Source organism: Eretmochelys imbricata, chromosome 19 (genome assembly GCF_965152235.1).
Source record: "Eretmochelys imbricata isolate rEreImb1 chromosome 19, rEreImb1.hap1, whole genome shotgun sequence".
NCBI lineage: Eukaryota > Metazoa > Chordata > Testudines > Cheloniidae > Eretmochelys > Eretmochelys imbricata.
The window spans coordinates 2,660,158-2,675,462 of record NC_135590.1 but is presented as its reverse complement, the minus strand read 5'-3'; the positions used below and the strand labels follow the sequence as shown (position 1 = coordinate 2,675,462).

Sequence of the window (15,305 nt, the reverse complement as noted above, 5' to 3'; positions counted from 1 at the left end):
CTTTATAGTTAATAAATTTGTTTATTCTACCTGAAGCAGTGTGTTTGGTTTGAAGTGTGTCAGAGGCTCCCCTTGGGATAACAAGCCTGGTACATTTCAATTCTTTGTTAAATTGACCAACTTATATAAGTTTGCAGCATCCAGCGGGCATAACTGGACACTGCAAGACAGAGGTTCCTAGGGTTGTGTCTGGGACCAGAGATATTGGCTAGTGTCATTCAGTTGCACAATCCAAGGAGCAGCTTACATGCCAGAGGCTGTGCGTAAACAGCCCAGGAGTGGGGGTTCTCACAGCAGAGCAGGGTCAGGCTGGCTCCCAGAGTCAAGGATTGGAGTGACCTAGCAGATCACCGGTCTGGCTAACACCAGAGGGGAAAGTCACACTTGGGAATTTCATTAGTTTCATTTCATGCAGTCATACCCCATGGAGACCCCCATCAGAGTAAACAATTGAATGGTGCATATAGGTAAGTGCACACTACACTTGCCTGGCACCTGTACTGTACATCAGTATAGTACAGCTGTATCTTAGACAAGAACTTGTTAGTTATGATTGAAAGGTGCTGGACTGTCTTGTTCTGGGAAGACTTGGGAACCACCAAGATCAGTTAGCAGAAGACAGCTCAGACTTACGTAAGAACGGCCATACTGGTCAGACCAAAGGTCCAACAAGCCCAGTATCCTGTCCTCTGACAGTGGCCAATGGCAGGTGCCCCAAAGGAAATGAACAGACAGGTTATCATCAAGTGATCCATGCCCTGTGACCCAATCCCAGCTTATGGCAAACAGAGGCTAGGGACACCATTTCTGCACAAACAAGGTGTAGGTTGTTCCAACTAATGTCTCACAACAATCTGGATCCTGGAAAAGAGCGGATATTACTGAAGTAAGTGTGTGTACATATAAATGTACACTATGCACACCCAGAATTAATGAAGTAAACGCTTCTTCAGGCTCACAAATGTATTTCAGATGTTACTCAAGACAGAAAAAGTTGCTTTTCAAAGTGCCTCACAAGCACACAGGCCTGTTATGGAACAAGCCTATTTTAGAGCGGTTAGTTGTGGAAGGTATGCAAGCTATGCAGGCTTGGCAAATTTATCTCAGTGAAAGTCAGGAAGCTTACCTCTGACCAAATGTAGGCAAGGGAATGTGGCAATTGTTTGAAGGCCAATGTGAATGTAGTTGCACTTCTGTAGTTTCATGAACTGGTCCAAAATCTATCTAACTGCTGCTACCTTTGAACACACCCTTAAGAGATGAGTCAATAGGACACTGGCTTCCACACCACAAAAAAAACCGTGCAAGACCAGGAAAATCTCTCTCGGCTTCAGCAGCCTGGTCAGAAAGAGAAAACATTTAGATTTTGAATGGGATCATGAAACCACTTTTCCTTACTAGCAAGTCAGTAGGGGATCTTAAGAGAGTCAGGATGTTACAACTCCATTGTTGAGTTTGATGGAAACCTTTACTCAGAAGGTTGTCGATGTTCTCAGAAAGTCATTTCTGTTAAAAGCAAAACTTCCTTTTAAGGTTTTAGCACCTAGTTAAAGAGTCACTCACATTTTCCCTAAAATTCTTCACTGTAAATTCCCACCTACTTTACCTGCAAAGAAAAAGAAGTCAGACTAAGTTTCCACGATTCTAAAGTCAAAGTATCGAAGTATCAGAAAGTATCAAAGCTGTTACACAGGTGGGTAAAACTATCATCTGATTCTTTCCTAACAGTACAGATGTAAAGCAATCTTCTCCACAGGAGTCCATGAGTTTTTCTGTGCACTGACACCAGAAAGGAACACTTAGCACGGGGCTAGTACTTTACATGCAAGAAGTGCTAAACAAACATTAATACCAAACTTAAAGAACTTTTAGACAAAGACATTTAGCTCTAAAATATTTTTTGTGCATACATATTTTTAAAGAGTCAATGGATTAATTTGATGTTTATGGAAGTAAGATTAACACTGGCTAGCAGGGAAGCCAGTGTGCAAGCGTCTCTGATCAGCTGGGTAACCACCACTCAACCTAGTCCCAGGTGCCTTCCTGAACAGCCTGCATCTTCACAGATCAGAACAAATCACTACTAAGGACCAGAGCAGCAGAAAATCAAGTACCAGTAGGAGCCTTATCAGGGTTTAAATCCAAAGCCTAGATGTGAATGGTTAGAGTAACTTTCAAGCCCCTCCTTCCCCCACTTATCCTTGTAAGAGTTCACATGCAAGCTTATGTTTCCAATTCTCACATAGCAGGACAGACATACAAACAAGTTGAACACTTTGAACTGGAGTTTCAGTCCCTGAATAATTTCATGATCAAGACCACTTCAACCTCTCTAGGCTATTCAATACTTAAACATCCCAAGTACAATATTTGCATACCAGACAGCTTCAATATGTGCATAAATTAACTATCTGATGAAGTGAGCTGTAGCTCACGAAAGCTTATGCTCAAATAAATTGGTTAGTCTCTAAGGTGCCACAAGTACTCCTTTTCTTTTTGCGAATACAGACTAACACGGCTGTTACTCTGAAACCTGTCATAAATTAACTATTTTCTCCTCCAGCTTTCCATCAAGATTTCAGTGCAGCTTCTTTCTAAGTTTCTGTGAAAGCCACTGTGAATCCTAGAAAATATTCAGGCTTTCTCAGCCACTTTAATCAGTTATTGCAGGTTTTAGAGACAACCAGTTATTTACTCAGTTTCTGCAGCTAAAAAAAACCAGATAGTGGGGCAGTTTCCTTGACCCTGCTGTAGAATATGGCACTTACAAGGGCTAAACCAGAGACTCAGACATCATGCTTCTTTTCTTTCAAATCTGAGAATCCGAGTCTTCCACCAAGCATTCCAGCTACAGTGACCACCCCCAACATGATCACACTTCGATAGCACCTGTCATCCAGAGCTCAAAGTAGATTGGAAATATTCATTAAGACTTGCAAGCCTCCTGCCGGACAGGAAGGCATTATACCCAACATTTTACAGATTAAGGTAGAGATACATGGAAAGGTGATTTTCCTAATGACAGTGAGTCAGCAGCAGAACTAAGAACAGAGCCTAGGGCTTATCTATACTTTCCCAGCAGTGCAGTTCCACCAGCTGTAGGAAAGGTATAAGATGTGGCGTAAGATAAATGACTTGATGGTACAAATATCTGACCCCTGTCTACACTACCGCAGCCAGTGGGGAATCTAAGGGCCAATTTTCCTACAGTAGATACAGCCCAAAAAGTCTCAGTGACTTGCTGAAACTCCTAGATAATACTCTCTGGCAACACTGTTTGCACTGCATGGTACCCACTCACCCATTCAGACGTAGCCTCTTCCAGGCCAGGACTCCATTCTCAGCATGTTTATACTCATCAGAAAACAGTTGGCACATCTGCAATACTATATGACTAATAACAGGTCTTTGCTGACTCTTGTTTCTGTCATCTATGTAGTTAAAGATTTCAGGACACAGCAAGATAAATAAACCAATGCTGCCAGTCACAGGGCGGGCGCTATCTGAAGTGGGTTCTGATGTGGTGAGAACACTCCAAACCATATTACATGTTAAACCTGAAACCGACAGGGCGAATCATCAGAAACTGGGAAATGCTGCATTTAGCCCAACAGCCTATAAATAATGATAAACCACCATGCATCAGTCACCTCAGAAACAAAGCTGCCAGGCTGGGGGTTCGGAAGAGGAATGCCCGGATCTCCCTCTACAAAGTGTCCTGGGAGATTCCTGGTGAAGGAGCCTGCCTGACACAGCTATGAAGTGGGGGAGGTAATATATTTTACTGGACCAACTTGTGTGGGTGAGAGAGACCTAGAACTCTTTTCAGGTGTCAGCCTGGAAACTTTTCTCTCTCACCAACAGAAGTTGGTCCAATAAAAGATACTACCTCCCCGACTTGTCTCTCCAATATCCTAAGACCAAGGTGGCTACACCACCACTGCATATGACACTAGACCTAGCCTTTCCCATCACTACCCGTGCTGGGCTTCATTGCCCGATGGGCTGGGCGCATCCCCAGCACTATAGCAGAAGGAGCACTTTGCGGATTTGGTCACTCTTGTTGCTGTGCCTATCAGTCACAGGCAGCAGAGCCCATGCCAAGGACCTTCAGGGAAACTTACAGGGCTCTTGGGAGAGCTCTGACAAGCCTATGCCCCCCATAATCTGCCCCACGACACAAGTGAAAGCTTTCAGAGGGGGACACTATCTAGCTAAACACCAGGAGCTCCTGGGGAGGGGTTCTAAGCCCCCATCCCTGCTGGACGAGGGGCGTTTCCATGGTTCCTGGAGGTGTAACCCTGCTCCACTGCTAGGTAACAGGAGAACAGCAGGGGGAGGGGAAGGGTTCCAGCCAGGGGGCAACTGTGCCAAGAGAGGGAGCCCCAGTCCAGCAGGCATGTCCCCAGCCCCAGGAGTGTGGGGGGGGTTAACCGCCCCGCCCCCCCAAGGGAAAGGGGGGGCCCCTGCCCCGGGAGTAGGGGGGGGTTAACCGCCCCGCCCCCCAAGGGAAACGGGGGGCCCCTGCCCCGGGAGTAGGGGGGGGTTAACCGCCCCGTCCCCCGGCCCCCCAAGGGAAAGGGGGGCCCCTGCCCCGGGAGTGGGGGGGGTTAACCGCCCCGCCCCCCGGCCCCCCAAGGGAGGGGGGGTAGCCCCCACACCCCGATGGCCCCACATCCCTGCCGGATGACCCGCGCCCCCCCCTCACCGGTCCCGGCGGCCGCTCAGCGCTCCTCACCCATGACCCCCGGGCCCGGCCGGAGGGATCCCCTACCGCAGCCCAGGCCCGCTTCACCCCCTCCCCGGCTCGCTCCGCTCCGCTCCCGGCGGCGGCCACCTGACAACGGAAGTGACGCACCACGCCAAGCCACGCCTCCGCCCGGCTCCGCCCCCTCTGCTAGCCGCCATCTTTTTTTCTGGCGCCTCTGGGCAGAGCAAAGATGGCGGCTGCCGCTGTCCGGAGAAGTCACAGATCTTCCCAGAGCCGCTCCTGATTGGAAGGCTGGGCCAGCGCCACCAATGTTGATTGGCTGAAATCTTAGCTGGGCAGGAAGGCGACTGAGGAGTTTGGAGGGTGCTAGTTGCTGATTGGCTGATCACCGCAGGGGCGGGATAGGTGACTGGGCAGGGCTGGTCAACCTCCCGTGCTGATTGGCTGTGCCCCAGGTGGGCTGGCCTGGAGCATGGGGATTGGTGGGTAACTGGGGGGATTAAAAAGCGGCCTGGCTGTGATTGGAGGAGAGCTGGGTGGCTATTTGCTGGGTCACCTGTGGGCTGTCTGCAGCCTGAGCAATGTGGGGTCCCCCCAGCCCCTGCGAGGCAAATGCCCCGGGGGGGGCCCTAGAGCTCCCTTCCCCGCGAATGCCCAGGGTGCCTGTCCGCCTTGCACCTCACAGCTGTACAGCAACAGTGATCCGCCCCCCACCCCCCCCGTCACGGGCCGTGGGGCCCACACGTGCCTAGCACTGGGGTCCCTCATGCAGGGCCCCCAAGGCCCCAGCAGCAGCTCGGTGGGCGAAAGCAGCCCAGCGCCGCGCTCGCGAATGAAGGAAACGCCCCATTGCCCGGGGGGGGTGGGGGGGACGTGTCTCACGCAGCGACCGTTCCGCAGCTGACCCCCTCGGGCCCCATCCTCAGAGGAAACCTGCACAACACTTGCCAAAGACGGGCCTGGGAGCTTAAATGCGCAACTTTGCTCGATGCTAAGGATCCTGGACGGAGCACAGACCCTGGATTTGTGGCTTATTACAGCAATCTGTAACCCCACTAACTGCCCTTTTAGTCCCGTGGTTACAGGGATATTAATGGGCCACTTCACCTTAAATGGTCCCTTAGAATATGTGCTAACTACTTTTGCTAAACTATCTTATATTTAGTTGTGATGCTCACAGTCCCTTTCCCAGACCTGAAGAAGAGCTGTGTAGCTGAAAAGCCGGTCTCTCTCACCAACAGAAGTCGGTCCAATAAAAGATATTCCCTCACCACCTTGTCTTTCTAATAGCCTGAGACCAATGTGGCTACAACAACATTGTACACACAAATGACACATGATTAACCTGGGGAACTCCCTGCACAGGATCCCAGAGAGGCCAAGAGCATAGCAGGGGTCAAAAGGATGGGATGTTTCTATGGATATGGAGAGCATCCACAGCCCAAAAGCCAGGATTACACACAAAGCCCTTCTAGCAGCCTTGAAGGAATCTAGATACTCCTGCTTCAGGGCCTAGGCCAACCTCTCCCTGTCAGGGTTAACTATCCTTGGGGGCAGGTCCCCAGCAGGGCTCCTTCCTGTGAAACACCTGCTCCTGGCTGCTGTCACAGAGGGGATTCTGGGCTAGGCAGGCTAGTGATCTGATCCAGTCTGACAGTCCCTATGTTCCTAAGCTGATCTCCCAGATCCTTGGGCCAGGGCCAGGGCTAGGGCCAGCGATTTCGGGAAAGCGAGTGCAAGTGGGGCCCATGCACGAACCCGCCCCGGGGGTTTCTGAGTCCCCACACCCAGAATGGGATGTGATGGGGATGCATCAGAGATGGCAGGCAGCCCTCTGTGATCTCATGAGACTCCCAGAGGTTTAGCCAGGGGTGATTCATGTCAGGTGTGGTGCTGGAGCAGCCTTTCCTGTGAAGCAGCCCAATAAGCAGCCCCGCGCAGCTGGTGCAATCTCTTCCCAGCCTTTGCCCCCTGCCACTCCTCTGGTGAATCAGCTGCACACAGGTACTCTAAAGCAATTGCATCACGCAGGGTGAATCATGTAACAGGCAGGGCACCCTCCTCCCTCTCTGGATTCTCTCTGCCTCTCAGCAACAGAAGGAGGAGAGGCAACCTCAAAACCCCCAGGAGCATTAGTCAATTCCTCTCCTCCTCCTGATTGTACCATCCAGCCACAGGAGAGCTGTGGGTGGAACAGACTGGGGAGGGAGGCAGGGAAGACTCTACTGTATCTGCATTACCGTGGGATATTCCAATGCCCAGTTACTCCACAGCATCATGCCTGCAGGGGAGCAGAGTGAACCAACAGCCCACATGGTCCTTCCTAGACTGTGCCATGTGAGAGGCCAGCGCTTGCATTAATGAGCATCAGGAGAGGGTGGCAGGGGACGGGGAGGGAAGCTCCTGTCTGTGGCCCAACATGTCAAGTTCTGCCGCAGTCCAGACCCAGCATGGCTAAGGAGACCAGCAGCTCCCTCCCCGTACACTCCCTGGAGCTCTGCAGGATTGACACCTGGGCTGGCCCCAGGGCTCCTGACATGGAGATGCAGCTGAGGATCTCACAGCACTGTACAAATGCTGAGTAATGAAGGCCCCTGGGCTGTGGTTACTGTGCCTGCCTCCCTACTGGGAAGGCTTGGGAAACCCCCATGGCCTAGTTCCTAGACACTCCCACTCCTAAAAGCGGGAAGTAGATGGGACTGGGATTTGTTAGAAGGTCCCCCCACCCATGTGCAGCTGTCTCTCCGGCTGCTCCAGACTGGCCCAGGGTCCGCACAAACAGCAGTTCCAGTCACTTCCCAGGCTTGAACTGTACTTAGTCAGCCAATGCTGCTGAGAGAAGGGGCTGCTGTTTGTCCTGAGGTCTGTGGGTCCATCCCTCTCCCTGGGAGCTACCTGGACACATTGCAAACTGCCCAGGTGTGTGCAGGGGGTGGGTCACTTTGCCTTTAGGAGTAAGGTGTAGATGGGACACACCCTCTGCTGCCCCTGTCTCCCAAGGGGACTTGAGAGGTGCATGTAGGTAGGCTGCAGCATCCCTGTCCCGCACTGACACCCCACGCTGCAGCCTGAGGTTTCCCATGCTTCTTTGGGAAGCCCTGACCCCAGGAAGGGCAGAGTCTTCTGCTCGTGGGAAGGGCTAGCTGGTTTCTCCCAGGCTCTGTCTCAGCTGAGGCACAGAGCGGGGTTTAATGCCCAACTGATCTTGATCATGTTATTGTCACTGCTGAGAGCGATTTCCAGACCCCGCTGGCCCCAGAGCGAGAAGGGACAATGTCACTTCTGGAGCCTCTCCTTATTCATGCAACAGCAGCATTGCAGGAACAAGAGACGGTGCTGAGGGACCAAATACATCACTGGGAGGGAGCACAGAATCCAGCAGCAGGGCCCGCTGGCTCTCTCCACCGGGACAGATACAAAGCTGCAACCTGTCCCGAAAATCAGCCTACACCCCTACGCACCCCCCGCCAGCCCCCATCTATCACAGCTCGGGCTGTAGTTAGGATACAGGGAGGTTTGTTTTCTTCCTCCAAAGCTGCTGGGATGTTACACCCCTGAGGTCATGGAGCCAGGTTGCCTTGGTGATTGGATGACGCACACGGATGGACGTGCTGGGGGGAGGGGGAGGTAGGTCTGCAGGGCCAGCGAGCTGACACCTTCCCCAAGCCCAGGGCGCAGTGCCCCGCCCTCCCACGCTCACTCACAGGGGTTCCGAGAGACACACACTCGCTCTCCTCTTCACACCCTGCTCACCTCTGACACCCACGCACACCTGCAGTCTCTCATCACACACCAGCTCTTGCTGCCTCTCACACATGCACACCTCCCCGCTCCCCAAATTGGCACGATTGGCAGGCTCTGGCCAGGAGACAACCAGTCCGGAACTGGAATGGCAGGGGGGCTGCGGGTTGGGATTGAGGGCTATCTGCAGAGCTGGAGCAGGAGAATTTGCCCAGCTCCTGCCAGCACTGCACTGAACACCAGTGACACCAGCTTGTTGCTTCACAAGCACCAATTTCAGGTCCAAATTCTTTATAAAGTGCATGAAATCGGGAGGCTCTTGGCTGGGCACTGGTGGGACGAGGGAATCAGGGGCCGATTACCATGGAGCTAATTCTGTTGCACAGCCACATCATTATAAATCAGTGCCCAAAGCCGCTCATCCCTGCTCTGTCTGGCTGCCAGCTGGTCCCCCCTTCCCACAGCCCACAGGGCTGCTCAGCTTCTTCCACAGACACAGTGAGCTAAGTCGAGCCCTGCCTCCCTGGGCTGCTCAGGCAGACAGAGCAACAGTCAAAGCATGTGTGCCAAGAAAGAGAAACCTAGATCCCGAAGAAGGATGGCACAAGCCCCCCTCCTCCTACACCAGCTCCCGGGGGGGGCCCTTTAACTCAGAGAAGGTCCCAGCGGCAGCACCAGCCAGCTTGTGAAAGCGGGTGTCTCAGTTTTCCAAACGGCCTGTGATTCTTGCTGAGTCAGGGCATTTCCCACCTAACTTTCACTAGCTGGAGAAAAACATAACCCGGGGGCAGAATGCATGTGTGAGTGGAGGTCTGGGATGGATGCAGCTGGATGTGTTAGTTGTGTGTGTCTGCGGCATGGCTCTGTCCCCTGCTGGACGAGCTAGGTGAGCCTTCGCTAGGTATGTCAGAGCCCAGTCCGGGAACTGCCTCGTAGGAGCCAAGTACTCTGCTGACCAGCACTTTAGGGGGGCTGTTCACCCCTGGGCTGAGCGGGTGCAAACACTTGCGTGGTCACTGGGCAATGCCTCACCCTCTGCCCATCCAAACATGGCTGCAGGTGGTGCACGGTGATGAGGAATTCGGCCCTGATCATATTCCAGGAGATGTAACATCACCTCTCCCGAAGGCCCAGGGAAAAGCTGCCTGCTGCACAAACCCTGGCTCCCTGCTCTGTGCTGTCATGAGGCTCCCGAGCAGCAGTGTGGACATCGACAGTGTCAAGCCCAGCCCGCCCCAGCATTGGGAGCGGGCTGCTTTGCGCCATCATGCGGCACCCACCAGAGGGGCTTGAATGGCAGCCCAGCGTCATGTCCCAAACATACATGTGGGCCATGTTAGTACAAGGTGCAGGCTCTGCCCCAGAACTACAATCACAGCAGACTGCCAGCCCCCAAGGAGAAACAACTTCTCCCAGCCCCAAAGCTTGGGGAGCCATAAAGCCCGTGTCTGCTAATGTCATGCAGATCCTCAAGCCACCCAGGGTGGTGACCAAGCTGTCACTTTCATTGCTTGTGCCGGGGCTGGCCCTGAACCATTCCGGCTGCACCTGACCCTGCAGCAGCTGCTGCCCTAGAGATCCTGGAAAGAGTAAATCAGACAGCTTCCTTGCTAGTGCCTTGCCTCAGGGCTTCCAAGTTCCGCCCCCTCCACGGTACAGGGATTCAGCCTCACGCGACCCAGGCCACTGATGAGGAAATCGAGGCACAGAGCATCACTGGCAAAGCCAGGACTAGAACACAGAAGTTTGGACTCCCACTCCCCTGCTCTGACCATTACAGCCCAATCCCCTCCCCGAGCTAGGGCCAGAACCCAGGAGTCCTGACTTCCAGTCCCGTGGCTCCAGTCCCCAGACCGCAACCCCTCTCAGAGCTGGGAACGGCAGCTGGAAGTCAAGACTCTGCTCTGCTCACCAGTCTGCTCTCCCCTCCACACCATTCCAGCTCCCACACTGCTCCTGCCAGCTCACAGTCCAACTCTGACAGTCCCCATGTGTTAGCTACCAGCTGACCTGCTGCGGGTGACTCAGCCAACCCCACACCTGCCCGCTCGAATGATAAACAGGAGACAACGGGTGTGCGGTCACCCTGTGATACAGGCCAGGACTGGGCTGTGTGTGAGTGAAGAGACCAGAGCTCCATCTCAGAGGAGCCAGATAGTGCTGATTGGCAAAAAGAGCCCTGTCAAAATAGGATGAAATCATCTATTGCCCTTGGCTGTGGCCCAGGCTGACTCCTTCCTGGCTCGAGGGAGCAGCAGAGAGCTGGAGTGCTGGCAGGGACATCTTTTGCTGTGTCCAGAGGGACATTTAGACCTGTGAATCATCAAAAAGCAATTCCAGTCCCATTACTTTCCCTGGTGAAAGTCACCTCTCTACTAAGATTAGGTAAACCTTGCCTGCCCCCTGGATGGCTGGGATGAACAGAGTGGTCTGCAGCTGACATGTCTTTGTTGGGTTAGATGGCCTGTCTCTTGTGCAACCAAATGTCAGCACCACGTAGCCCTGATCACTCACTGTGCTCTGCAGAGGAGGGCTAGGCCAGGCTGTGTGACTTCTGTGACTACGCCATGCAGCGCTGGTACACTGTGCCAGGATGAAAGCAGTAGGGGTCGAAGTCCTCTCCCATAGCAGGTGCCAGGCTGGCAAAAACGACAGAGCATGTGCATGGAAGGATCCTTTTATTATTTCCCCCCTTAAGATCCAGCTTCACAGCTTCCCACCCACCTGCTAGCAGGAAATGGACAAACTCAGCTAGACACTATTGACACTGGTCTGTGTCTCACTAGAGAGCCAAACCAGGCACAAGGGCTCCCAGCCCGACTGGCCAAGGGGTCACTGTCCATCTCACCTGCACCAGTGACAGGCTAGGAGAGCTCCGGGGCTGTCAGCTGTTAACCAGGGCATAACTATTTCAGGAGCGACTCCTTCTGTGTGTGTCAGAGAAGGGGATTCGTCCCGTTGAGCTATCAGCAGTCTGTGTGCTTTCCTGCCTCCAGCACAGCCTGTGCGACTCACCTCACCCGGACACAGGATTGAATACGCACAGCGGAGCAAGGATGCATTCAATGCTTGGCTTATCCCTGGTTTCAGAGTAGCAGCCGTGTTAGTCTGTATCCACAAAAAGAACAGGACGACTTGTGGCACCTTAGAGGCCAACAAATTTATTTGAGCATCGGCTTTCGTGCGCTACAGCTCACTTCATTTCATTTTAAATCAGGACACCAGAGATGACAGGGTTTAATCAGCCAGGGAAAGATGGCATGGCTACATTTTTTTGCGGCAATGACCTAGGCCTTTCTGATCTCTTTTCCACTGCAAAGGCAAAACCACTTCTAGCATTTGGATAACACAAGGTGAGCAACCAGGGGTCAGTTAATAATCCAATTGTCCCTGCTAGCTAGCCCTCTGGCCTGTCTCATGAGCTGAGATTTCCATTTTGCCTTCCACTCAGAAGGATCTTTCTGGTTCTAACTTCCTAATGGAGAGAAGGTAGCGAATTCTCAGGTCTTAGCTGGTGAGCAAAGATTTATGTGATAACAGAAATAATCCACCAGCCATTGATCAAATAAAAATAGAGCGATGGCCCAAGCCACAGATCAATGGAGTTGGCAAAGGGCACTGGAGAGACCTAATGATAACACAGAAGAAGCCTGTTGGTTTCTGGATAAAGATTTTATTTGAAAAAAAGTTTACCGATCAACTTAAGAACGAGACAGGATATAAAAGTGTCCTCCTTCCCTTTACCTGCCAGAGCATCAAGAAACACACCAGAAGGTTTCACAGAGGCCTTAAAATTTAAAAATAAACCCCTATGGATGATCCCTTGTTTGCATTCCCCCCCCCCTTCATCCCCCCAACACCAATGTCAGGAAGCTGCCCTAAGAAACCAAAACCCCGTAACAAGTGGAGAAGGGATTTGATAGAGCAGCCCAGGGGATCTTTCAGGATGAGACATGTTTGTTGTAGTCTCTAAAACGGTAGCAGAGACAGGAAGATTTCCAGTACAGAAGTGGGGGTGATGTTATAAGGGATCTGAGAGCTGTCGTTCCAGGTTAGAGCTCCCTGGGAATTCTGGGCAATGCCCAGGAGAGTTTATTTGTGTCTTGCTGTAGGGAATTCCTTTCTCCCTTTGTCTCGGCCTCCAAAATAGCGCACCTTGTGGATCAGCTGCAGCTGCTTCTCCACTGTGGCCTTGATATCCACTTCGTCAGGGATATGGACGTAGCGGACATTCCTGCCAGTCACAAACAGGTCATCCAGCTGGGAGACTCTGCCCTGCCTGTCTGTGAAGGTCACCTCAGCCAGGCGAATGTTCATGAAGGCGTCCACATTGGTGATGCGGCCCAGCACGGTGCTCTCGTCGCGGAGATCGACTGTGGTGACGTAGCCGTGGATACCTTGGAGTAGGATGACCAGGCTGTTCTCAGCAATGGTGCGCTCTTTGACAGAGTGGCTGATTTCCATTGTGCAGCGCTACCCAACTACAAGGAAAAGAGCAAGAGAAGCCTGTGTAACGCTTGCTGAATTCACCCCACGTTAACTCTCTCCAACAGGTCCTGCTGCTACCTCCGACTGCCCCCGGCCTCCGCTAGTCCCGAGTTCTGCAACGTTGGGGACAGTCTGTCGGGACCACATTATATAACACATACGTACACGGCTGAAGCTTTCAGGATGAACTGAGCATTGGTACACGGCGCTGGCCAGACAACCAGAAGCATCAGTCTCCAAACTTCTCTCTGCAAGAGGCACATCAGGGACATCGGCAGGCGCCTCAGACAGGACAGGAGCCCCGGTTAAGGTGCCTCACTTCCGCTCTCTACAGGCCGAAGGGGGGTGGTCTCCGCCCCATTCCCGCCTTAAACCACTCTGCCGAAACCAGTCAGTCCCGGGGAAGGCCGTGCCTGCCGTGGGGTCCGTTTTGGGGACACGCACCCCTTCACGAGGCAGCAAGGCCTAGACGCCCGAGCAGGGGCCCAGGAGCGGCAGAGTCGGAGATCCCAAAGCGACGAGGCGGGCGGTAGCCCAGGAAAGCCGATGCTCAAACAAAGGGCAGGTTTTGCGCTCCTCTGTCTCCGCAAAGAGAGCGGGAGGACTTGTGGCCCCGTAGAGACGGGCCCGTTTATTTGAGCCTCAGCTTTCCTGAGCGGCAGCCCACTTCATCCGATGCCTGCAGTGGAAGACAGAGGGGGGAGATGAACGCATCCGACGCAGTGGGCGGCCGCCCACGAAAGCCGAGGCTCAAACAAACGGGTCCGTCTCTCAGGGGCCGCCAAGCCCGCCTGCCCTTGAAGCCAAAGCGGGTCGTGTCCAGCCCGAGCTCCTGGAGCAGCGCGTCCGCACACCGGCCACGGGCGGAGACCCCGCCGCCGCCCCCCTGCCCCGCACCCACGCGGGGGCTGCCAGCGCTCACGGGGGGCGGCGGGGGGGGGGGGGGTCACAAGGCCGCCCCGACCCGCGAGGGGCCAGAACAGCCCACGGGCTCGGCCAGCCCCTCACCGTGGAGCCTGGTCGCCCCGGCCCAGACAGCGACCCCCACCCACGGGGGACAGAGGGGCCCGGCCCGGCTGACCCCGCCCCCGCCGCTTCCCGACGCGGGCCGGGGCCGGCGGGTGCGAGCGCCCGGCGCGTGCCCGCGGGGAGGGGAGGGGAGGGGAGCGGAGCCACGCGCGGGCGCGCACACGCAGGCTGGCGGCTTCGCTCACCGGGCTGCTGCTCCTGCAGGGGCGGGGGGGGGGGGGGCGCCCCGGGCTGGCCCCGCCCCCAGGCTCCGCGCGCTCCGGGCCGAACTCGGCCTCTTCCGGACCCGCTCCCCAGATCACCGCGCACCCAGCGGCGCCTGCGCAGTGAGCAGAGGGCGGGACCCAGGCGCTGAGGCCCGCCCCCTTTCAACGCGCGTCTGGGGGCAGGGCGGCCGCTGCCCATTGGCTCATGTCCGGGGCGGGGCGGGGCTGGGCGCCCTTCGTAGGTCGCAGGCCCGCCCCCTCACTGCGTCCGCCCCTTTGGGCCCTGGAACCACCCCCTCCCCACGCCCCCGGGGCATAGAACCCCCCCCATCTCCCCTGGGCCATAGAAACCCCCATCTCCCCACCACCCCGGGGCATAGAACCCCCCCATCTCCGCCCCCGGGCCATGGAACCATCCCCCATCTCCCCACCCCCACCGGGCCATGGAACCCCCCCATCTCTCCTGGGCCATAGAAACCCTCATCTCCCCACCCCCCCGGGCCAGAAAACCCCCCCATCTCCGCCCCTGGGCCATGGAACTCCCATCTCCCCACCCCCCCTGGGCCAGAAACCCCCCCCATCTCCGCCCCCGGGCCATAGAACCCCCCCTCGTCTCCCCACCCCTCCCTGGGCCATGGAACCCACCCCCATCTCCCCTGGGCCATAAAAACCCCCATCTCCCCACCCCCCCCCGGGGCATAGAACCCCCCATCTCCCCACCCCCCCTGGGGCATGGAACCACCCCCCATCTCCCCTGGGCCATAGAAACCCCCATCTCCCCACCCCCCCCAGGGCATAGAAGCCCCCTATCTCCCCACCCACCCTGGGTCATAGAACCCCCCCATCTCCGCCCCTGGGCCATGGAACCACCTCCCATCCCCCCTGGGCCACAGAAACCCCCATCTCACCTACCCCCCCTGGGCCATGGAACCCCTCCATCTCCCCACTCCCCGGGCCATAGAATCCCCCCATCTCTGCCCCCAGGCCATAGAACCCCCCATCCGCCCCCATCTCTCCCCCCCCCCGGCCCATAGAACCCCCCCATCTCCCCTACCCCCCTGGGCCATAGACCCCCCCATCTCCACCCTTGGGCCATGGAACCACCCCCCGTCTCCCCTACCCTGAACTCC

The 15,305-nt window shown here is 55.2% G+C and overlaps 2 protein-coding genes across 6 annotated transcripts in view; both read right to left on the bottom strand.

Annotated features, from left to right (window-relative positions):
• Window positions 1–4,840, bottom strand: part of STK40 (serine/threonine kinase 40) — a 43,610-nt gene extending 38,770 nt beyond the window's left edge. The window contains exon 1 of one of the 3 annotated variants that reach the window (XM_077837923.1): window positions 4,739–4,840. Coding sequence is in view for 1 of the 3 variants with exons in the window: in XM_077837925.1 (XP_077694051.1) it covers window positions 4,739–4,742 (4 nt within the window). In the remaining 2 variants the exon portion in view is untranslated. Of the gene's footprint in view, window positions 1–4,708 lie in introns of all 3 variants that reach the window. The other 2 variants (XM_077837924.1, XM_077837925.1) reach the window with 2 other exon arrangements.
• A 7,265-nt stretch (window positions 4,841–12,105) lies between these two features.
• On the bottom strand, window positions 12,106–14,294 carry LSM10 (LSM10, U7 small nuclear RNA associated). Of its 3 annotated transcripts, XM_077838040.1 has the most exons (3): window positions 14,155–14,267; window positions 13,106–13,619; window positions 12,106–12,933 (listed from the first exon to the last, which is right to left on the bottom strand). In XM_077838040.1, exon 3 carries the CDS (start codon window positions 12,914–12,916, stop codon window positions 12,545–12,547), a length of 372 nt encoding a protein of 123 aa, XP_077694166.1. In that variant the 5' UTR covers window positions 12,917–12,933; window positions 13,106–13,619; window positions 14,155–14,267; the 3' UTR covers window positions 12,106–12,544. The 3 variants fall into 3 exon arrangements, with proteins under 3 accessions (XP_077694166.1, XP_077694167.1, XP_077694165.1); XM_077838041.1 differs by lacking the exon at window positions 13,106–13,619 and having other exon boundaries at window positions 14,155–14,294; XM_077838039.1 differs by lacking the exon at window positions 14,155–14,267 and having other exon boundaries at window positions 13,106–13,871.
• Window positions 14,295–15,305: the final 1,011 nt, after the last annotated feature.